This window comes from Rhinoderma darwinii, chromosome 3 (assembly GCF_050947455.1).
Source record: "Rhinoderma darwinii isolate aRhiDar2 chromosome 3, aRhiDar2.hap1, whole genome shotgun sequence".
Lineage (NCBI taxonomy): Eukaryota > Metazoa > Chordata > Amphibia > Anura > Rhinodermatidae > Rhinoderma > Rhinoderma darwinii.
Genome location: NC_134689.1, coordinates 400,404,251 through 400,428,297, shown reverse-complemented (window position 1 = coordinate 400,428,297; position 24,047 = coordinate 400,404,251). Strand labels below are relative to the sequence as shown.

The 24,047-nt window shown below is 49.0% G+C and overlaps 3 protein-coding genes across 5 annotated transcripts in view; 1 reads left to right on the top strand and 2 right to left on the bottom strand.

The window, feature by feature from the left end:
* Positions 1-2,643: 2,643 nt before the first annotated feature.
* WDR83OS (WD repeat domain 83 opposite strand) lies at positions 2,644-11,019 on the bottom strand. Its single transcript, XM_075859116.1, has 4 exons — positions 10,903-11,019; positions 4,221-4,326; positions 3,061-3,158; positions 2,644-2,806 (listed from the first exon to the last, which is right to left on the bottom strand). Exons 1-4 carry the CDS (start codon positions 10,950-10,952, stop codon positions 2,740-2,742), a joined length of 321 nt encoding a protein of 106 aa, XP_075715231.1. The 5' UTR covers positions 10,953-11,019; the 3' UTR covers positions 2,644-2,739.
* Positions 11,017-21,647, top strand: WDR83 (WD repeat domain 83). 2 transcript variants are annotated; one of them, XM_075859114.1, is made up of 10 exons: positions 11,017-11,143; positions 11,356-11,479; positions 12,847-12,967; positions 14,432-14,504; positions 14,722-14,770; positions 15,044-15,170; positions 16,188-16,255; positions 16,545-16,653; positions 17,550-17,664; positions 21,422-21,647. In XM_075859114.1, exons 2-10 carry the CDS (start codon positions 11,377-11,379, stop codon positions 21,575-21,577), a joined length of 921 nt encoding a protein of 306 aa, XP_075715229.1. In that variant the 5' UTR covers positions 11,017-11,143; positions 11,356-11,376; the 3' UTR covers positions 21,578-21,647. The 2 variants fall into 2 exon arrangements, with proteins under 2 accessions (XP_075715229.1, XP_075715228.1); XM_075859113.1 differs by having other exon boundaries at positions 14,399-14,504.
* Positions 21,569-24,047, bottom strand: part of DHPS (deoxyhypusine synthase) — a 33,887-nt gene continuing 31,408 nt past the window's right edge. For both annotated transcript variants that reach the window (XM_075859112.1, XM_075859111.1), the window contains exon 10: positions 21,569-22,627. In XM_075859112.1, coding sequence (XP_075715227.1) covers positions 22,529-22,627 — 99 coding nt within the window. In that variant the 3' untranslated portion in view covers positions 21,569-22,528. The remainder of the gene's footprint in view (positions 22,628-24,047) is intronic.

The following is a 24,047-nucleotide window of genomic DNA, read 5'->3' as shown; positions in this document are numbered from 1 at the left end:
CCAAATTGGTGTGGGGCTCCTCTAAGCCACGGATTAGATTTTCTGTCCTCAGTAGGCACAAAGTGAAGGGGGGCGCGGGTTTACCGGACTTTAAACGTTACCATCAAGCTGCGATTCTCATGAGATTGGTGGATTGGTACCGCTCGGCTGCGGGTAAGCAATGGGTGCGCGGGTTTACCGGACTTTAAACGTTACCATCAAGCTGCGATCCTCATGAGATTGGTGGATTGGTACCGCTCGGCTGCGGGTAAGCAATGGGTGCGCATTGAGACAGGTATGTCCTCTCTAGCATTGTCCTCTTTACCTTGGTTGACTGGTCCCCAGCGACCAACATCTTCTCTGCCTTTCCTCACACGTCAGTTTCTTGTAGTATGGGAGCGGATCATTGGTACCCTGGATCTTGCTCACTGTCCGGGTCCTCTGACTCCTCTGTTTGATGATCCTTCCTTCTCCCCAGCGGTGGGTGTGGACACATTCCTATGTTGGGGGAGACAGGACGGCGGATACTTAGCTCAGACCCTTACGCCTGATAGTGCTATTTTGTCGCTTGCTGCTGTCTCTGAGGCCTGCCCGGGGAGACGATCAATACGGTGGTCCTATTTCCAGCTGCGTTCGTATCTCTCCTCCGTGGGTGATTGTTCGGTGTTGCTTCAGGATAAGACTCCTTTAGAACATTATCTGTCCTTGACTTCTGCTCCTTCTCACATGCTGTCCTATCTGCACGGGATCCTCCGCCCTGGCTATTCTTCTTCTCAGTTGGTGTTCACTACAGCCTGAGATGAGGAAATGGGGGTTCGACACTCTAAATATTGGGGGACTTCTTTCTTCTTGGCTCACAAATTGCCGACTTCTTGTTTTGCTCAGGAAAAAAAATGATAAAATCCTTACCAGATGGTAGCGTTGCCCTTCTTTTCTGCATAGGATATTTTCGGACGTGCCTGCTGATAGTTGGAGGGGTGAGGAGGCTCCTGGAACCATGTTGCACATTTGGTGGGATTGCCCTAAACTCCATCCCTTTTGAGGAAAAAAATTTGATCTCGGAAATAAGCTTTTTGACACTGAAGTTCCTACATCTCCTTCCATTGGGTTGCTTTCCATGGTTCCTGGATCACTCCCACACCTCAAAAAAGGCGTCTTTCGGCATTTTCTGACTGCAGCTCGCACTATCATACCACGTCACTGGAAGTCCATTCATGTGCCTTCTTTGCAGGAATGGGTAACTGAAGTGAACGGGATTATGAGGATGATGTCTGCTGATCGGGGTAAATCTGAACTCTTTGTTCAAAACTGGTCAGTCTGGTCGGTGTTTCGGGGTGGTGCTGATCTGCCTCTCTGGTTGGATGACCTCTTTTGAACGCTCCTATCGCCAATTCTGTGTGCTTTTGTTTGTTTGTGCTTCCTTCTGTTGTCTTGTGTTTGTGTCACTTTGTGTTGAAATTAACACTTAAAAATTGTCATGATTACTTGTTTTCTGGGACTGGTGTCCCTACATATTGCACTACTTTCGAATATGGATATTGTGCTGTTATTTGCCATTGGATGTTATTATTTCCTCTTTTCGAGGTTTGGGAGAATACCCCGTACCTTTGATCTTATGTACCTGTAAATTTGTATAGCTTGAATTTATTGCAAGTTTTGAAATCTCGTACGATGTCTTATATTCTAATAAAAAATTGTTGATAAAGAAAAAAAAATAAAAATACAGCTCGCCCCTCAAATAAAACTATTTTTTTTGTAGAAGTCGTAAACATAAAAAAAATATATATGAATTTGGAATCATCATAATCCTATTGACCAGCAGTATAAAGTTAAAGGGGTTATCGGGGGACCAAAAATTGAATTGCAAGAATATATTTATGTGAAAATACGTAACTTACTAATGTACTTTAATTTTAAATTCTGTACTAAATGGCGCAGTTCAAACCTCGTGAGTTGTTCCCGGAAGTCCTGGAGCTTTTCTAATAATGATGACGCTCCGACACGGCCCCGTGTGCTGTTCGTGTCGGCGTGTTATGAAGAACATGACCACAAGGGGTTGTCACATTGCCTATTCCTGGAGTCCCCAAGCAGAGCATCAGCTACCGCTTTGTTCGGGACTCCAGCTCTGCTCCTGACATCCATAATTGGTCGATTCAGGGGTTTCCTATTCGCTGGAGTCCCTGAGCAGAACATCCGATGTCATTCTCCATATATGGACAGTGACGCGGGCAGAAGGGGTTGCTGATTGGTAAGTATCTGAAGTCACTGACGATCAGATGTTATTACTAGGAGACGCTTCTGGTGGCCACGCACTTCACCTGCAGCGGCCGCTAAAGGAGAAATGCGGTATTACATGGGGTTCATTCAAATACATGGTCACACAAACTCATCCAGAGTGGGAGCTGCTCTTTGCAGCGGTTGTATGTTCATTAATACAGGGGGGCCACCTGGGAGCAGGGAACCCCCTCTATTACTTCGATATAGACAGTGGTTTTACTAATAGTACAACCCCATACTGGTAGCCATTAGTAAGAACACTTCTCTCCAGCACTTCCAGTCCCAGCCACCAGGGGGAGCAGGACAGCAGCCAGGTCTATGAGCCGGATCGTGGATTTGTTCCTTATTGATTCATTGTGCCTTAAAAACAAGACTCTGAACACAAAGTAAAATCCCCAACCTTTATTTCTAATGACAGACAGTAATGAGACGCCGGAAGCCCCTCCACATCCAGAACGATGACTATCAGGGAGAAGAGCGGGGTCACCACGGAGGAGACATGGGCTGTGGGTTCTGTAGATAAGACATGACCACAGCAGAAATAGACAACCTACAAGAACAGGGAGAGAGGATTATTAAAGGGGACACGACACATTTAGCACAGAAACGTCCACGTTGTCATCAATGGAAGTTCCATAGCGTTCAATGGGATTGCAATGCACGTGGATGACTCTAAAAATTCAGCGTCAATGATTTGACATTCAGGAGTCTGGAAAAGCTGGGTGTTCACCATGACGGTGTGACGATGTGAATGATGACTGGCACCGGTGCCCCATCCCCTTTCATACCCTCATTCAGACTCACATGAAACTGCTCATCATTTGCTTGGTGTCTTCGGAGCTGCGAGAGTTTGCGAAGCTGATAAATGAGCAATAGACGGCGATCCAGGCGCACCACTTCAGCTGCAAAACACAAGGCATCGCATTACCCGCAGTCTAACCATGCGTAGCGTACGCGTCCTGCCCACAGCAAAGCCTCTCGGATCAATGGTCTGCACACTGCGGCTCATGAAACCACAACTCCCAGCATCCCCTGACAGTCGGTGAGCCGCTTCATGTGGACTACAGTTTTTTGATCGTCGCATTTCAAAATCCGTAACTTTTTTATTTTTCCGTAGACATTGCGGTGTGAGGAGTGGTTTATTGCGGGACAAGTTGCGTTTTTGAATGGCACCATTTTGGGGTTCATATAATTTTTTTGGAGGGGTAATGGAAAAAAAAACAAAACAAACAAACCACGAGCTCACGTTTTTTTTTGCATCTTAAATTTACGCTGTTCACCAAATTGCTATTGTTTTTTTTTATGTTTTACATCCTTTCCACCGTAAAAACACTTTTTTTTTTTTTCTTTTATAGGTATTTGTTTTTGCGGCGCCATAATCTAAGAGGCGGAGGAGTTTTTGGTGCTTTTTATTGAATCTCTAGGCGGCACGGGACATCCGGGCCGGGCTTACGTCACAGCGCCAACTTTTCACTACGCTCTGGCCTAAGTGACCCTGTGAAAAGGCCTATGGGCGGTCCCCTAAGGGGTTAATAATTACCACTCACTCACGACTGACTTTCCTGCTTATCCAATACAGACCGGATTAACTAGTTCTACGCAAGAATTTATACCGGGAAACGTTATGGCAACAACGATTAACAACTATCATTCAATTACAACGGGCGCAACATCAAGAGGATGATGGGAGTGATTTTTTTTTTAAAATTTTTTTCTTAACATTTGTGTTCATGGTGCAGCGGAGACACAATCTGTGTATCTCCTGCATTTCCCATTACACATCTCCATCTTACCAGGAGTCTAATGCGCTCCAGCTGTGGCGAAAACTACAACTTACAACACGCACTGCTGTCCGAACACGCTGAGAGTTGTAGTTTCCCTACAGCTGGACACCACTAGAAAGGCAGGAGAGACGCGGGTTGTGTCTCTTACGTATGATTAGGCAAGTTCTAGGTTGTACTCACCTTAAGCATCAGACCGCACATACTGAAGATCATTCCCAGGAGGTTCATGTAATCGGGGGTGGGGTCATCCAGGGTGGGCGAATTCTCCGAGGTGGGAGGTTTATACCTGGATAAAGTAGACAGACGTGGAGGTCATTGGTCACGTAACGCACCACTTATCTTTCTGGGGTCACAAGAGGACGAGGGAGTCATTTGTAGGGTTGGAGAAACACTTTATGCAGCACACTGCCCCCTATGTGCAATGATGTGGAACTACATGTTAAACTAACCTGAATCACAGTACCTTGCTGGTTGTAGGGTCCTGCTCTGTGGTATCGAGTCTAACAAATTGTCCATTAGGCTATTCAGAATGGAAAAGTAGAAGACCCTAACCCTAAAAAGCATGTGGAAGACCGGCTGATACCTGTCACACATATGATGTGAATGTCTCTGCGCTGGAGAGATGGGACATATTGTAGTAATGATGGGGGGCAGGGAGTGATCCAGACTGATGAACACTACAGTCATCCTCTCCTCAAGGCTGATAACAGGGAGAAATAGATACCAGTCAATTACACAGCAGATAGGCTCTAGGTTTACTGTCCCTTTAATGAAGATATAAGATTATAATACAGTCTAGATTTTCATTCTTGGGCTGAAATGTCCTTGAAAAATCTGCAAATAATCGTACAAGACGGAAGAACAGATAATCCCGAGTGGACGGGTGACTCACGGAGGACACGAAACACCACGAGATGAGCCGCGCGCAGACCTTGTACTCAGTAGAGAATTCTGCACTATTCCTGGAAACTGCCGGTCACCCCCTCAGCGCTGGATCATGTTTCTCCAAAACAAAGGAGACCATGGAGATTACGGGAGGGGGGATGGGCAGCATAGAGACTTCTTACCCTGACCTTACACATAACGGCCGGACCACCGGAAGCCTGTGATGCTCTCTGTAAAGAAACCCTCCTGCGAGCAGTCACCCGCACATCTGAGCTGTAATACAGGATGTGGGAGCGTAGGGGGGGTTAATGCAACTTGACCACCTCATTGTGGGGGGGACCTGCGGATGGATCGTCTCATTGCACAATGTGGGGGGACCTGCAGCTTGGCCGTCTCATTGCACAATGTGGGGGACCCGCGGCTAGGTCGTGTCATTGCACAATGTGGGGGGGACCTGCGGCTCGGCCGTCTCATTGCACAATGTGGGGGGACCTGCGGCTGGATCGTCTCATTGCACAATGTGGGGGGGGGGGGCCTGCCGCTTGGCCATCTCATTGCACAATGTGGGGGGGACCTGCAGCATGGCCGTCTCATTGCACAATGTGGGGGGACCTGCGACTGGGTCGTGTCATTGCACAATGTGGGGGGACCTGCGGCTGAGTCGTCTCATTGCACAATGTGGGGGGGGGGGGACCTGCCGCTTGGCCATCTCATTGCACAATGTGGGGGGACCTGCGGCTGGGTCGTCTCATTGCACAATGTGGGGGGGGGGGCCTGCCACTTGGTCATCTCATTGCACAATGTGGGGGTACCTGCGGCTGGGTCGTGTCATTGCACAATGTGGGGGGGGGGGCCTGCCACTTGGTCATCTCATTGCACAATGTGGGGGGGGACCTGCGGCTGGGTCGTATCATTGCACGATGTGGGGGGACCTGCGGCTGGGTCGTCTCATTGCACAATGTGGGGGGGGGGGACCTGCCACTTGGCCATCTCATTGCACAATGTGGGGGACCTGCGGCTTGGTCTTCTCATTGCACAATGTGGGGGGGGGACCTGCGGCTTGGTCTTCTCACTGCACAATGTGGGGGGGGGGGACCTGCGGCTTGGTCTTCTCACTGCACAATGTGGGGGGGACCTGCGGCTTGGTCTTCTCATTGCACAATGTGGGGGGGGACCTGCGGCTTGGTCTTCTCATTGCACAATGTGGGGGGGACCTGCAGCTTGGTCTTCTCATTGCACAATGTGGGGGACCTGCAGCTTGGCCGTCTCATTGCACAATGTGGGGGACCCGCGGCTAGGTCGTGTCATTGCACAATGTGGGGGGACCTGCGGCTGGGTCGTCTCATTGCACAATGTGGGGGGACCTGCGGCTGGGCCGTCTCATTGCACAATGTGGGGGGACCTGCGGCTGGGCCGTCTCATTGCACAATGTGGGGGGACCTGCGGCTGGGTCGTCTCATTGCACAATGTGGGGGGACCTGCGGCTGGGTCGTCTAATTGCGCAATCTGGGGGGACGACGACCTGCCACTTGGCCATCTCATTGCACAATGTGGGGGTACCTGCGGCTGGGTCGTGTCATTGCACAATGTGGGGGACCCGCGGCTGGGTCGTCTAATTGCGCAATCTGGGGGGACGACGACCTGCCACTTGGCCATCTCATTGCACAATGTGGGGGTACCTGCGGCTGGGTCGTCTCATTGCACAATGTGGGGGACCTGCGGCTGGGTCGTGTCATTGCACAATGTGGGGGGGGACCTGCGGCTGGGTCGTATCATTGCACGATGTGGGGGGACCTGCGGCTGGGTCGTATCATTGCACAATGTGGGGGTACCTGCGGCTGGGTCGTCTCATTGCACAATGTGGGGGACCTGCGGCTGGGTCGTGTCATTGCACAATGTGGGGGGGACCTGCGGCTGGGTCGTATCATTGCACGATGTGGGGGGACCTGCGGCTGGGCCGTCTCATTGCACAATGTGGGGGGACCTGCGGCTGGGTCGTCTAATTGCGCAATCTGGGGGGACGACGACCTGCCACTTGGCCATCTCATTGCACAATGTGGGGGTACCTGCGGCTGGGTCGTGTCATTGCACAATGTGGGGGACCCGCGGCTGGGTCGTCTAATTGCACAATGTGGGGGGGACCTGCGGCTGGGTCGTCTCATTGCACAATGTGGGGGGGCCCTGCGGCTGGGTCGTCTCATTGCACAATGTGGGGGGGGACCTGTCACTTGGCCATCTCATTGCACAATGTGGGGGTACCTGCGGCTAGGTCGTCTCATTGCACAATGTGGGGGACCTGCGGCTGGGTCGTGTCATTGCACAATGTGGGGGGGGACCTGCGGCTGGGTCGTATCATTGCACGATGTGGGGGGACCTGCGGCTGGGTCGTATCATTGCACAATGTGGGGGTACCTGCGGCTGGGTCGTCTCATTGCACAATGTGGGGGACCTGCGGCTGGGTCGTGTCATTGCACAATGTGGGGGGGACCTGCGGCTGGGTCGTATCATTGCACGATGTGGGGGGACCTGCGGCTGGGCCGTCTCATTGCACAATGTGGGGGGACCTGCGGCTGGGTCGTCTAATTGCGCAATCTGGGGGGACGACGACCTGCCACTTGGCCATCTCATTGCACAATGTGGGGGTACCTGCGGCTGGGTCGTGTCATTGCACAATGTGGGGGGGGACCTGCGGCTGGGTCGTATCATTGCACGATGTGGGGGGACCTGCGGCTGGGTCGTATCATTGCACAATGTGGGGGGACCTGCGGCTGGGTCGTATCATTGCACAATGTGGGGGGACCTGCGGCTGGGTCGTATCATTGCACAATGTGGGGGGGACCTGCGGCTTGGCCGTCTCATTGCACAATGTGGGGGGACCTGCGGCTGGGTCGTCTCATTGCACAATCTGGGGGGACCTGCGGCTGGGTCGTCTCATTGCACAATCTGGGGGGACCTGCGGCTGGGTCGTCTCATTGCACAATGTGGGGGACCTGCGGCTGGGTCGTGTCATTGCACAATGTGGGGGGGGGACCTGCGGCTGGGTCGTATCATTGCACAATGTGGGGGGACCTGCGGCTGGGCCGTCTCATTGCACAATGTGGGGGGACCTGCGGCTGGGTCGTCTAATTGCGCAATCTGGGGGGACGACGACCTGCCACTTGGCCATCTCATTGCACAATGTGGGGGTACCTGCGGCTGGGTCGTGTCATTGCACAATGTGGGGGGGGACCTGCGGCTGGGTCGTATCATTGCACGATGTGGGGGGACCTGCGGCTGGGTTGTATCATTGCACAATGTGGGGGTACCTGCGGCTGGGTCGTGTCATTGCACAATGTGGGGGGGGACCTGCGGCTGGGTCGTATCATTGCACGATGTGGGGGGACCTGCGGCTGGGTCGTCTCATTGCACAATGTGGGGGGGGGGGACCTGCCACTTGGCCATCTCATTGCACAATGTGGGGGACCTGCGGCTGGGTCGTATCATTGCACAATGTGGGGGGACCTGCGGCTGGGTCGTATCATTGCACAATGTGGGGGGGGGACCTGCGGCTTGGTCTTCTCACTGCACAATGTGGGGGGGGGACCTGCGGCTTGGTCTTCTCACTGCACAATGTGGGGGGGACCTGCGGCTTGGTCTTCTCATTGCACAATGTGGGGGGGACCTGCGGCTTGGTCTTCTCATTGCACAATGTGGGGGGGACCTGCAGCTTGGTCTTCTCATTGCACAATGTGGGGGACCTGCAGCTTGGCCGTCTCATTGCACATTGTGGGGGGGACCTGCAGCTTGGCCGTCTCATTGCACATTGTGGGGGGGACCTGCAGCTTGGCCATCTCATTGCACAATGTGGGGGACCCGCGGCTAGGTCGTGTCATTGCACAATGTGGGGGGACCTGCGGCTGGGTCGTCTCATTGCACAATGTGGGGGGACCTGCGGCTGGGCCGTCTCATTGCACAATGTGGGGGGACCTGCGGCTGGGTCGTCTCATTGCACAATGTGGGGGGACCTGCGGCTGGGCCGTCTCATTGCACAATGTGGGGGGACCTGCGGCTGGGTCGTCTAATTGCGCAATCTGGGGGGACGACGACCTGCCACTTGGCCATCTCATTGCACAATGTGGGGGTACCTGCGGCTGGGTCGTGTCATTGCACAATGTGGGGGACCCGCGGCTGGGTCGTCTCATTGCACAATGTGGGGGGGACCTGCGGCTGGGTCGTCTCATTGCACAATGTGGGGGGGACCTGCGGCTGGGTCGTCTCATTGCACAATGTGGGGGGGACCTGCGGCTGGGTCGTCTCATTGCACAATGTGGGGGGGGACCTGTCACTTGGCCATCTCATTGCACAATGTGGGGGTACCTGCGGCTGGGTCGTCTCATTGCACAATGTGGGGGACCTGCGGCTGGGTCGTGTCATTGCAAAATGTGGGGGGGGACCTGCGGCTGGGTCGTATCATTGCACGATGTGGGGGGACCTGCGGCTGGGTCGTATCATTGCACAATGTGGGGGTACCTGCGGCTGGGTCGTCTCATTGCACAATGTGGGGGACCTGCGGCTGGGTCGTGTCATTGCACAATGTGGGGGGGGACCTGCGGCTGGGTCGTATCATTGCACGATGTGGGGGGACCTGCGGCTGGGCCGTCTCATTGCACAATGTGGGGGGGACCTGCGGCTGGGTCGTCTAATTGCGCAATCTGGGGGGACGACGACCTGCCACTTGGCCATCTCATTGCACAATGTGGGGGTACCTGCGGCTGGGCCGTCTCATTGCACAATGTGGGGGGACCTGCGGCTGGGTCGTCTAATTGCGCAATCTGGGGGGGGGACGACCTGCCACTTGGCCATCTCATTGCACAATGTGGGGGTACCTGCGGCTGGGTCGTGTCATTGCACAATGTGGGGGACCCGCGGCTGGGTCGTCTCATTGCACAATGTGGGGGGGACCTGCGGCTGGGTCGTCTCATTGCACAATGTGGGGGGGACCTGCGGCTGGGTCGTCTCATTGCACAATGTGGGGGGGGACCTGTCACTTGGCCATCTCATTGCACAATGTGGGGGTACCTGCGGCTGGGTCGTCTCATTGCACAATGTGGGGGACCTGCGGCTGGGTCGTGTCATTGCAAAATGTGGGGGGGGACCTGCGGCTGGGTCGTATCATTGCACGATGTGGGGGGACCTGCGGCTGGGTCGTATCATTGCACAATGTGGGGGTACCTGCGGCTGGGTCGTCTCATTGCACAATGTGGGGGACCTGCGGCTGGGTCGTGTCATTGCACAATGTGGGGGGGGACCTGCGGCTGGGTCGTATCATTGCACGATGTGGGGGGACCTGCGGCTGGGCCGTCTCATTGCACAATGTGGGGGGGACCTGCGGCTGGGTCGTCTAATTGCGCAATCTGGGGGGACCTGCGGCTGGGTCGTATCATTGCACAATGTGGGGGGACCTGCGGCTGGGTCGTATCATTGCACAATGTGGGGGGACCTGCGGCTGGGTCGTATCATTACACAATGTGGGGGGGACCTGCGGCTGGGTCGTATCATTGCACAATGTGGGGGGGACCTGCAGCTTGGCCGTCTTATTGCACAATGTGGGGGGACCTGCGGCTGGGTCGTCTCATTGCACAATCTGGGGGGACCTGCGGCTGGGTCGTCTCATTGCACAATCTGGGGGGACCTGCGGCTGGGTCGTCTCATTGCACAATCTGGGGGGACCTGCGGCTGGGTCGTATCATTGCACGATGTGGGGGGACCTGCGGCTTGGCCATCTCATTGCACAATGTGGGGGAGACCTGCGGCTTGGCCGTCTCGTTGCACGATGTGGTGGGACTAGAACAGGAGGCCACATCGGAAAGTTAGTACATCACATTTCTGGGCCCCTCATTTGAACCCTGGTACCCCCCCCCCTGGACTGCAGCTTGACCTAACAGTGCCCCCCTCCCATTTGCCCCTTATCCAGCACTTGATCATGTGTTGCTCTCACCTCTGCACCTTGCCCGGCCTCCTGGGGTCACTCCCGATATTCCCTGTCATGTCTCCCCGTGTGTCAAATCTTCGGCTGATCAGAGAACTTCCGGCGCCGGGACCGGATGTCTAGAAACCACGTGAGCCGGAAGTCCTCCTGCACCACGTGGTATTGTTTACACCGGCGCGAGCAGGGTCACATGATCGCTCCCCGGTGCGGACGCCACTGCCCGCAATCCTCTGCGGCTCTCTGTATGAGGGTAAGCTGACCCCGGAGTGAGGGACCACAAGTCCCAGCATGGCTGCCGCGCCATCTACTCAGCGGTTTATTAGTTATAGATGTTTTTGGAAGCTTGGTCACAGCCAATATGGCCGCCATTAGTTCTCCCGGTGGAGTTCACCCATATTTCCTACAATCCTGAAGGGCAGAGAATACACGTGAGTCTGTACATAATACATTTTTATATTGCAGGTGTGAGGTTCTCCTGACACCATGTCCTACCCAGAGCCCAAACCCAAACTTCCAGAGCTCCCCCAACACCTGCAGCGACGACTGGCGTGTAACCAGGGGGCTGTCCGAGCGGTGCGCTTCAATGGTGAGTGTACCCTAATAATGAGCCTCTCACCCTGTGGTGGGAGGGGCTGACTCCATGTCACGTAGCTCCTCCCTCCAGTCTGTATCACCCTCTGGTCTGAGGAGCTGACTCCATGTCACGTAGCTCCTCCCTCCAGTCTGTATCACCCTCTGGTCTGAGGAGCTGACTCCATGTCACGTAGCTCCTCCCTCCAGTCTGTATCACCCTCTGGTCTGAGGAGCTGACTCCACGTCACGTAGCTCCTCCCTCCAGTCTGTATCACCCTCTGGTGGGAGGGGCTGACTCCATGTCACGTAGCTCCTCCCTCCAGTCTGTATCACCCTCTGGTCTGAGGAGCTGACTCCATGTCACGTAGCTCCTCCCTCCAGTCTGTATCACCCTCTGGTGGGAGGAGCTGACTCCATGTCACGTAGCTCCTCCCTCCAGTCTGTATCACCCTCTGGTGGGAGGAGCTGACTCCATGTCACGTAGCTCCTCCCTCCAGTCTGTATCACCCTGTGGTGGGAGGGGCTGACTCCATGTCACGTAGCTCCTCCCTTCAGTCTGTATCACCCTCTGGTGGGAGGGGCTGACTCCATGTCACGTAGCTCCTCCCTCCAGTCTGTATCACCCTCTGGTGGAAGGGGCTGACTCCATGTCATGTAGCTCCTCCCTCCAGTCTGTATCACCCTCTGGTGGGAGGGGCTGACTCCATGTCACGTAGCTCCTCCCTCCAGTCTGTATCACCCTCTGGTCTGAGGAGCTGACTCCATGTCACGTAGCTCCTCCCTCCAGTCTGTATCACCCTCTGGTGGGAGGGGCTGACTCCATGTCACGTAGCTCCTCCCTCCAGTCTGTATCACCCTCTGGTCTGAGGAGCTGACTCCATGTCACGTAGCTCCTCCCTCCAGTCTGTATCACCCTGTGGTGGGAGGGGCTGACTCCATGTCACGTAGCTCCTCCCTCCAGTCTGTATCACCCTCTGGTGGGAGGGGCTGACTCCATGTCACGTAGCTCCTCCCTCCAGTCTGTATCACCCTCTGGTGGGAGGAGCTGACTCCATGTCACGTAGCTCCTCCCTCCAGTCTGTATCACCCTGTGGTGGGAGGGGCTGACTCCATGTCACGTAGCTCCTCCCTCCAGTCTGTATCACCCTCTGGTGGGAGGGGCTGACTCCATGTCACGTAGCTCCTCCCTCCAGTCTGTATCACCCTCTGGTGGGAGGGGCTGACTCCATGTCATGTAGCTCCTCCCTCCAGTCTGTATCACCCTCTGGTGGGAGGGGCTGACTCCATGTCACGTAGCTCCTCCCTCCAGTCTGTATCACCCTCTGGTGGGAGGGGCAGACTACGTCACATAATCATTTTCTCCATCCTTTGTGTTGTCAGTGGACGGTAACTATTGTATGACGTGTGGCAGTGACAAGTCTCTGAAGCTCTGGAATCCACACAAGGGCACGATGCTCAAGACGTACAGCGGACATGGATACGAGGTGCTGGATGCAGCGGGGTAACTATCAATGACTGAAAACGTTTTGAGGGTAATGAGTGAATGCATTATGTCATCTGTGACATCACCCACATATACTGATCACGCTGCCGGGTTCAGGGACTCTTCTCCAGGACACGCTCTACAATGTTATCCAATTAAATCATGAAAAGTTCTGCAACTTTTAATATACTTTGCGTTTCAATTCTTTACAATTTTCAAGATCTCTGCTTGCTGTCAGCAAATAGGCACGTTCTTTAAACGGAGGCTGAAAGCCCATAAATCCTGATACTTCACACAGCTAAGGGTTTGCTACAATTATATCTAGGGTTGTCCAGTTTTCTGGGACCCCATTGATTAGCTTATTGCAGGGCACCCCACTATCGGAACACCCAGCTAACCCCGCACTCAGCTGTAGTCGGAGGTGGAGTCATGTCCTATTGACATAAATCCGGCCGTCCATTTGGCTTAATGGATGCACCAGGTCCTCCAGTGCTGGTTCCTCTTTTTACAGCCCACTCCCCCCAGCGTATAGGTTGGGCTCTCAAACAGGACACCGTGAAAACCACGGCCGTGTGCATGGTGCCATAGCAATAAATGGCTCCGCATTTCACCTGCAGATTTGTGGGTGAATTGCGGACGCAAAAACACGTTTATGTGCGTGAGGCCTTAGGCGCCATGCACACGAACGTGCTTTAGTGGCCGCATTTCCCCCGAAAATCCACGGGAGAATTGCAGCCCCATTCATTCCTATTGCACCATGTACACGACCGTGGTTTCCACAGTCCTTGCATGGCCCAGGAGCCCGGACCGCAGAAAGAATGGACATGTCTTATTACGGCCGTGTTCTGCTCATAGAAAATAATGGACGCGGCCATGTGTGCGATCCGCGATTTGCGGGCAGCTTGCGGGTGACACTCTGCGGCCGGCCGACCCGAATATCATGGCCGTGCACATGGCTACGGTCGTGTACATGAGGCCTTAGTCAGAGGAGGAGTGGAGGTCGGGTTAGGAGCACAATATAATAGCTAGAATTGTATTCTAAGGGTATGTTGACACAGCCTATTTTTGGCCGTTTTTCGGGCCGTAAACGCACGAAAAATCGGAAGCAGAATGCCTCCAAACATCTGCCCATTGATTGCAATGGAAAAAACAGCGTTCAGTTCCGATGAGCCGTTTTTTTACGTGACCGTTTTGAAAAACGGCCGCGTAAAAAGAAGTGCAGGTCACTTCCTGGGACGTTTTTGGAGCAGTTTTTCAGAGTTCTGTATAGGCCACATATAGACACACAGAAATTCCTAAAAATGCATGAAATTCCGTTAATCCAGCATTCAGTGGTCTGGAAATCCTGCTAATCCAACATGGGTCAAAATCGTCATGTCCCGTCTGAGCAGTGGTCCTGCGGGCGCTGGGGGGGTGCTGTGCGTGCCTCTTACTTTACGTCTCTAACAGGTCATGTGACAACAGCCAACTATGTTCCTGCAGCTCCGACAAAACCATCATCCTATGGGACGTGGCGCAGGGTCAGGTGGTCAGGAAGTTTCGGGGACACGCAGGGGTAAGCTGCACTTTTTGATATTAATGTTTTTAATGAGACTAGACAAAAGTTGCGGAGAAACCCGTAATGGCGCAATTTTTTCACCAATCGTCGCCCTAGTCTTATGTTCATCCATCTTCCTTTTGTCGGATTGCGCTACATAACGTGCTGTTTGTATACGGTGTATTTTGCGGACGACGACCTTCTCGCCATCTGACAACTGTTCTCTCTCCTGCAGAAAGTGAATTGCGTGGAGTTTAATGAGGAGTCCACAGTCATTATATCCGGTAACGTCAGCGCATTCATCTCAGATCCTACTTTTCCAAGGCTTCGCGTTCCTTCTTGTGAATTTTAAATGATCAGTTCTGTCTCTTAGATGTGAGATTTACAGAATTGAAATATTTCCTACTTCAGAAACACGAGTAAATATAGGCCCTTGAGTTCTTCAGCTGTTTCTTACTTCTCTGTCTCTGGGAAAGTTGGGTAACGTCAGATATGGCCACCATTCCAGCTTTCCTAGAGTCCGGAGCATTAATTGTCGCTATTCTCTGTCATGTCAGGTTCTATAGACTCTTCTATAAGGTGTTGGGATAGTCGTTCCCGCAGACCAGAGGCTATACAGATACTGGACGAAGCCAAAGATGGAATCTCCAGCATCAAAGTGTCTGACCACGAGATCCTGGCCGGGTAATGTTTACTAATGCATTATGTCATCTTATGGTAGGAGGAGCAGACTTCATGTCACATAGCTCCTCCCTCCTGTCTGTGTTACCCTGTGGTGGGAGGAGCAGACTCCATGTCACATAGCTCCTCCCTCCTGTCTGTGTTACCCTGTGGTGGGAGGAGCAGACTCCATGTCACATAGCTCCTCCCTCCTGTCTGTTTTACGATGTGGGAGGAGCAGACTCCATGTCACTTAGCTCCTCCCTCCTGTCTGTGTTACCCTGTGGTGGGAGGAGCAGACTCCATGTCACAGAGCTCCTCCCTCCTGTCTGTGTTACCCTGTGGTGGGAGGAGCAGACTCCATGTCACATAGCTCCTCCCTCCTGTCTGTGTCACCCTGTGGTGGGAGGAGCAGACTCCATGTCACATAGCTCCTCCCTCCTGTCTGTGTTACCCTGTGGTGGGAAGAGCAGACTCCATGTCATATAGCTCCTCCCTCCTGTCTGTCACCCTGTGGTGGGAGGAGCAGACTCCATGTCACATAGCCCCTCCTTCCTGTGTCACCTATAATATTACAGGGGTTTCCCTACAATTACCATTTATCAGCTTTCCACAGAAACAATGAGAAATGTATGATTGGTAGGGTCCCCCCCCATCTCTAAAATCGGGGTCCCAAGTGTTGTTTTTCCTCCCTGCACGATCGCAGTGAGGAGAATTTTGAAAGGAGCGGTCGCGCCGCATGTCCATTGCCAATCATTCGATGTCTATGGTGCCAAAGGAGACAGCCGAGTACAGCGTTCATCTGTTTCTGTCATTGCCTTAGACTTTCAAAATCCTCCTCGCTAGAGATCGTTGGGGGTCCTCCGAGATCATGCATATACAGTATAACCGATCCTGTGGATAGGTGATAAATGGTTATTACGGGAAACCCCTTTAATAACATGAAGCCTTGTTTTCTTCTGTCTGTGCCCCCTTGTCTCCCTGCCGGTAATCCCCCAGACTTCCTACGTCACTAATGGCGACTTCCTTTGTCCGCTATAGGTCTGTTGACGGGAACCTGCGTCGCTATGACCTCCGGGCGGGAGAGATGTGCGCAGATTACGTTGGCAGTGAGTCCTTGTTAATTCTCCATCCTGAGAGCCGTCAGAGGGTTTTACATTACAGCTGTCAGTGTGTTTGTGCCGCCAAGTACAATCCGTCCTCGTAATAAATTAATTAATGTAAATGATAAAAAAAAAAACAAAACACGCATGGACGCTGTTATTACAGAGTGGGCACCTGATAGCTGGCAGGAAAGGGTCACCAGGCCCGCTCATGAGGGAGTAGTTAGTTAGGCATTGCCTCTAGTGACTAGCCTCATGACGTCCTCATGCCCAGTCCCTCGTTTCTCTCCCGTAGGTCCCATTACATGTGTTAGTTTCAGTCAGGACTCCCAGTGTCTCTTGGCCTCATCACTGGATTCGTGTCTTCGCCTCCTGGATAAAGACACCGGAGAACTTCTCGGAGAGTGAGTAAAACGCATTGAGATAATTATAAGACGTGTCCATCGTCTCTGCCATTTTAACTAAATATTCCTCGTTAACACTTTGTTCCATATCGCATATTAACAAGGAATTAGTGGCAGGACCTAGACCCAAGGTGGGCTGTCCTAGTAGATCCGAGATAGTTAAGATTCTGAACCGCTTGTATATGGACCTGGGGGAGCAGGTTAACTATATATCGATCCTCTAACCCAAATATGCAAAGAAGCAGCCAAATCCAACGCGACCATCCTAGATCCAACGCGACCATCCTAGATCCAACGCGACCATCCTAGATCCAACGCGACCATCCTAGATCCAACGCGACCATCCTAGATCCAACGCGACCATCCTAGATCCAACGCGACCATCCTAGATCCAACGCGACCATCCTAGATCCAACCCGACCATCATTGGATTGTTTGGCTGGATGTCATTGTATATGCTGGTGATCAGTCGTTTGCTCATGCGACACCAAGTGGTCTGGCGCGTGTATTACAAGTCTTCCCTATTGCACTGAAAGGCTGAGGTCACACTGAGTTTTTTGCAGGCAGAAAATTCTGCCTCAAAATTCCGTTTTGGAATTTTAAGGCAGATTTTCATCTGCCTGCATGCCGGTTTTCGCGGCGCTTTTCGCTCGTGACCATTGAGTGCCACGGGCAAAAATGCAGTGAAATACACTTTCTCTGCCTCCCATTGATGTCAATGGGAGGTCAGAGGCGTAACGCCCGAAGATAGGGCATGTCGCTTCTTTTTACCGCGAGCGGTAAAAAAACGCGTCTGCCTCCCATTGAAATCAATGGGAGGCATTTTCGGCCACTGTTCCGCGTCAAAAAATTCTGTGTGAACAGGGCCTAACAAATCATCGTCTGTTCTCTATCAGGTACTCAGGACACCAGAACGCAAGCTATAAACTGGACAGCTGCCTCAGCGAGAAGGACACGCATGTAGTAAGCTGCTCGGAGGACGGCACAGTCTGCTTCTGGGACTTGGTGGAGGTGAGGGCTCTTGATGCTTTTCACATGACTTGCGTAATGATGAAACTGCAATGAAGAGAAGGAGCGTTCTGTAAGGACGCCGGTGCGGAGGACACTAATAAGGCTCCGGTGTGAAGGTGCTCCCTAGTTGGTCCATGCTGGAGCGGTGAGCTATACAACTGACCGTACATGTACTGAATATGAACACATGAATATTATGGGATTATATGAGGGACATTTATGTCAAATTTTATAGCTCAAAGACAAACCTCTTATTTGTCCAGTATAAGGTTTAACCGAACAGAATGTTTGTGTAACTAAGAAAGCAGCAATATCGATCGCACTACGATAACTATCATATTCATTACATGTGAGTGATGGCACAATACACTCATCCAGTAGTCTGAAAAGTAGACTCCTCAAATTAGCTTGAAAATTACTTAGCAGTATTACGGTAGTTATATTCTTGTATATAGGGGTAGTATTATAGTAGTTATATTCTTGTATATAGGAGGCAGTATTATAGTAGTTATATTCTTGTATATAGGAGGCAGTATTATAGTAGTTATATTCTTGTATATAGGGGCAGTATTATAGTAGTTATATTCTTGTATATAGGAGGCAGTATTATAGTAGTTATATTCTTGTATATAGGGGCAGTATTATAGTAGTTATATACTTGTATATAGGGGGCAGTATTATAGTAGTTATATTCTTGTATATAGGGGCAGTATTTTAGTAGTTATATTCTTGTATATAGGGGGCAGTATTATAGTACTTATATTCTTGTATATAGGGGGTAGTATTATAGTAGTTATATACTTGTATATAGGGGGCAGTATTATAGTAGTTATATTCTTGTATATATGAGCAGTATTATAGTAGTTATATTCTTGTACATAGGGGTCAGTATTATAGTAGTTATATTCTTGTATATAGGGGGCAGTATTATAGTAGTTATATTCTTGTATATAGGAGCAGTATTATAGTAGTTATATTCTTGTACATAGGAGCAGTATTATAGTAGTTATATTCTTGTATATAGGGGCAGTATTATAGTAGTTATATTCTTGTATATAGGGGCAGTATTATAGTAGTTATATTCTTGTATATAGGGGGCAGTATTATAGTAGTTATATTCTTGTATATAGGGGGCAGTATTATAGTAGTTATATTCTTGTATATAGGGGCAGTATTATAGTAGTTATATTCTTGTATATAGGGGGCAGTATTATAGTAGTTATATTCTTGTATATAGGGGCAGTATTATAGTAGTTATATTCTTGTATATAGGGGGCAGTATTATAGTAGTTATATTCTTGTATATAGGGAGCAGTATTATATTAGTTATATTCTTGTATATAGGGGGCAGTATTATAGTAGTTATATTCTGTATATAGGGGCAGTATTATAGTAGTTATATTCTTGTATATGGGAGGCAGTATTATAGTAGTTATATTCTTGTATATAGGGGGCAGTATTATAGTAGTTATATTCTTGTATATAGGGGGCAGTATTATAGTAGTTATATTCTTGTATATAGGGTCAGTATTATAGTAGTTATATTCTTGTATATAGGGGGCAGTATTATAGTAGTTATATTCTTGTATATAGGGGGCAGTATTATAGTAGTTATATTCTTGTATATAGGAGGCAGTATTATAGTAGTTATATTCTTGTATATAAGGGGCAGTATTATAGTAGTTATATTCTTGTATATAGGGTCAGTATTATAGTAGTTATATTCTTGTATATAGGGGTAGTATTATAGTAGTTATATACTTGTATATAGGGGGCAGTATTATAGTAGTTATATTCTTGTATATAGGGGCAGTATTATAGTAGTTATATTCTTGTATATAGGGGCAGTATTATAGTAGTTATATTCTTGTATATAGGGTCAGTATTATAGTAGTTATATTCTTGTATATAGGGTCAGTATTATAGTAGTTATATTCTTGTATATAGGGGGCAGTATTATAGTAGTTATATTCTTGTATATAGCGGCAGTATTATAGTAGTTATATTCTTGTACATAGGGGTAGTGTTATATTCTTGTATATAGGGGGCAGTATTATAGTAGTTATATTCTTGTATGTAGGGGCAGTATTATAGTAGTTATATTCTTGTATATAGGGGGCAGTATTATAGTAGTTATATTCTTGTATATAGGGGGCAGTATTATAGTAGTTATATTCTTGTATATAGGGGGCAGTATTATAGTAGTTATATTCTTGTATATAGGGGCAGTATTATAGTAGTTATATTCTTGTATATAGGGGACAGTATTACGGTAGTTATATTCTTGTACATAGGGGCAGTATTATAGTAGTTATATTCTTGTATATAGGGGGCAGTATTATAGTAGTTGTATTCTTGTATATAGGGGCAGTATTATAGTAGCTATATTCTTGTATATAGGGGCAGTATTATAGTAGTTGTATTCTTGTATATAGGGGCAGTATTATAGTAGTTATATACTTGTACATAGGAGGCAGTATTATAGTGGTTATATTCTTGTATACAGGGGCCAGTATTATAGTAGTTATATTCTTGTATATAGGAGGCAGTATTATAGTAGTTATATTCTTGTATATAGGGGCAGTATTATAGTAGTTATATTCTTGTATATAGGGGCAGTATTATAGTAGCTATATTCTTGTATAGAGGGGGCAGTATTATAGTAGTTATATTCTTGTACATAGGGGGCAGTATTATAGTAGTTATATTCTTGTATATAGGAGCAGTATTATAGTAGTTATATTCTTGTATATAGGAGCAGTATTATAGTAGTTATATTCTTGTATATAGGGGCAGTATTATAGTGGTTATATTCTTGTATATAGGGGGCAGTACTATAGTAGTTATATTCTTGTATAGAGGGGGCAGTATTATAGTAGTTATATTCTTGTACATAGGAGCCGTATTATAGTAGTTATATTCTTGTATATAGGGGCAGTATTATAGTAGTTATATTCTTGTATATAGGGGGCAGTATTATAGTAGTTATATTCTTGTATATAGGGGCAGTATTATAGTAGTTATATTCTTGTATATAGGGGGCAGTATTATAGTAGTTATATTCTTGTACATAGGGGGCAGTATTATAGTAGTTATATTCTTGTACATAGGGGGCAGTATTATAGTAGTTATATTCTTGTATATAGGAGGCAGTATTATAGTAGTTATATTCTTGTATATAGGAGGCAGTATTATAGTAGTTATATTCTTGTACATAGGGGGCAGTATTATAGTAGTTAGTTATATTCTTGTATATAGGAGCAGTATTATAGTAGTTATATTCTTGTATGTAGGGAGCAGTATTATAGTGGTTATATTCTTGTACAGCGGGGCAGTATTATAGTAGTTATATTCTTGTATATAGGAGGCAGTATTATAGTAGTTATATTCTTGTATATAGGGGCAGTATTATAGTAGTTATATTCTTGTGCATAGGAGGCAGTATTATAGTAGTTATATTCTTGTATATAGGGGCAGTATTATATTAGTTATATTCTTGTACATAGGGGGCAGTATTATAGTAGTTATATTCTTGTATATAGGGGCAGTATTATAGTAGTTATATTCTTGTATATAGGGGGCAGTATTAAAGTAGCTATATTCTTGTACATAGGAGCAGTATTATAGTAGTTCTATTCTTGTGCATAGGGGGCAGTATTATAGTAGCTATATTATTGTACATAGGGGTAATATAATAGTAGTTCAGTGTGTTAATTTGCTGCAGCAGTAACTCTTCATCTCCTCTGTCACCCTGCAGGGTTCCCTCACACTCAAGCTCCCGGTCAGTAAAGGTGTCATACAGTCACTCTCATATCACCCCACTGAGCCATGTCTGCTAACCACCAGTGAGGGAGAAGTCCAGGTTTGGAGGGGGGAACCTCTGGAAGACGACGTGGGCAGCGGATCAAAATGACACTGTATATATTTTTATTTTACTTTTTTTTTTTTAAAAACAAATAAAAGCAGTTACATTTTGGAAACAATCTCTTTTTTTATTTCCACTCCTCTCCCCACCATATATACACTGACCATTCTAAAAACTTAAATAGATAATATTTAAATGGGTTTTCCCAGGAGGGACATTTGACATATCCACAGGATACGTCAGATAGATGCGAGTCCCCCCTATCTCTAGAACGGGGCCGCTAAACCCCGATCTACCTCTTGTTTTCCGGTTGATTTTCGACCATGAAGGAGAAAACGGTGTAACTCGCTGACCTATGCTGTTTACGTAAGTCCCATAGAACTGAATGGTAGTTACGGAAACAGCGTAGCTCGCATGCTATTCACTACTATGGGATTTACTGAAACCGCGTGGCTCAGCGGTTTCACTAACTCCCGACCACGTATTCATGAAGTGGCCGGGAGCCAGCGTGAGCACAAAAAGCTGGAATGGGGTTTAGGGGTCTCTGTTCCAGAGATAGGTGCGGGTCCCAGAGGTGGGACCCGCATCTGTCTTACATTTATGACATGTCCTGTGGATATGTCAAATGTCCCTCATGGGAAAACTCCTTTAACATGTATAACAATTGCCGCTAAAGGGGATATAATTCTATGACGGAGATGACCCGTTCATCACATTGTAATAGATTTTGTAGGACTACAACTCCCAGATACTCCAGTCACCCACAGAGCCGTGGATTGCTGAACACTTTCCTATACAGGACTACACGTGTTGTGCTATGTACATATAGCGCTGTATATCTGTACATGTAACATGCTGTAATCAAACACGCCTGCATCTTCTCTATTACACTATTGCCGTAGAGGAGAAGAGAACGGAAGCTCAATACAACCGGCGGACAGCCAGGAGCGCAGCATGCAAAACATAATGGAAACCGGCCCACATGTCCTCCACGTCTCTTCAGTCCTGCTCCTTCTCTTTATTTGAGAGATCTGCTTGTCTCTGGGCAAATGTCTGAGCCACAAGCAATGGGAAAACCAGACTGGCATCTGCATAAACCTGTGGAAAAACAAAAGGATTTTTTGAGTACTCACTGTAAAATAGTCTTGTCCAGTTTATTAGGGGACACAGACCGTGTTATATGCGGTTGCCACTAGGAGGCTTGACACGAATAATTGAATTGTGGCCCCTCTTACAGGATCTACCCAGACTACAGACACTGAGCTTATTGAGCCTGTCCGTAAGCAAGAGGAGAAGCAGATACAAGGTAAGGCTTCGTTCACATCTGCGTCAGGGGTTCTCTCAGGGGACGCCATGAACGGAACCCTGACAAACCATAGGTTTCCGTTTGCATCACCATTCATTTCAATGGTGACGGATCCGGTGCAAATGGATTCCGTTTGTCTCAGTTGTGTAAGGGTCGTCGTTTTGACGGAATGAATAGCGCAGTAGATTACGGTATCGATTCCGTCAAAACTACGGCACCCTTGCACAGTGGTGACAAACGGAAACCATTTGTATCGGATCCGTCACTATTGAAATCAATGGTGATGCTAACAGAAACCTATGGATTCCGTTTGTTTCAGTCAGGGTTCCGTCCACGGGTTCCCCTGACTGAAAGCTCCGATGAAAACCATGAACAGCCCTGACGCAGATGTGAACGAAGCCCAAGAGGTATGTCAAATACATGAGGAGAATCCCTTCAATTGACAACCATGAGGAAAAAACACCTTGAACAAACAAATGAGTGGGAGCTGTGTCCCTCAATGAACTGGACGAGAAAAGGATTTTACAGTGAGTACTCAAAATCCAGTTTTCTCGTTCATTACATTGGGGGACTTCCTAAAGCCGTCCCCAGGGGCTGGAACTGATCACAGGACATGGTCACCTATTCCACAGAGGCCTGCAAGATCTTGCGTCCAAGTGAAGCGTCTACAGAAGCAAATGTGAGCACCTGCCCAGGAAGCCCCAACCGCTCTGGTAGCATGGGCCGTGACCCGAGATGGGGGTACTTTTACCCCGAACCCGATAAGCCTCGCAAATAACCATCCAAATCCATCGAGCGATCGTAGCCTTAGAGGCTACCAACCTCTTCTTGGTACCCTCCGGGAGAGTAAGCAGGTAATCCGTCCTCCGGAAGGAAGTAGGTATAGAAATGTAACTCTGCGCCCAAGAACAAAATTTCAGGGAGGGTAAGCAAGTAATCCGTCCTCTTGACGGAAGTAGATATAGAAATGTAAGTCTGCGCCCAAGAACAAAGTTTCAGGAAATGAGCATAGAGAAGTGGCATTAATACAGGACATGTCTGAAAGGTGTCAGGGGGAACTTAGAGAGGCCCAGGAACAGCTCCGTCAATACCAATTGACAAAGGCCAACCATAGACGTTTCTTCCAGAAACAGCGGTTTTTTTGAGGAAGGAGAAAAGGCGGGAGATTTTCTAGCTGTAGTCTCCTGTAGGGGGTCCTATACATTAAAGAGT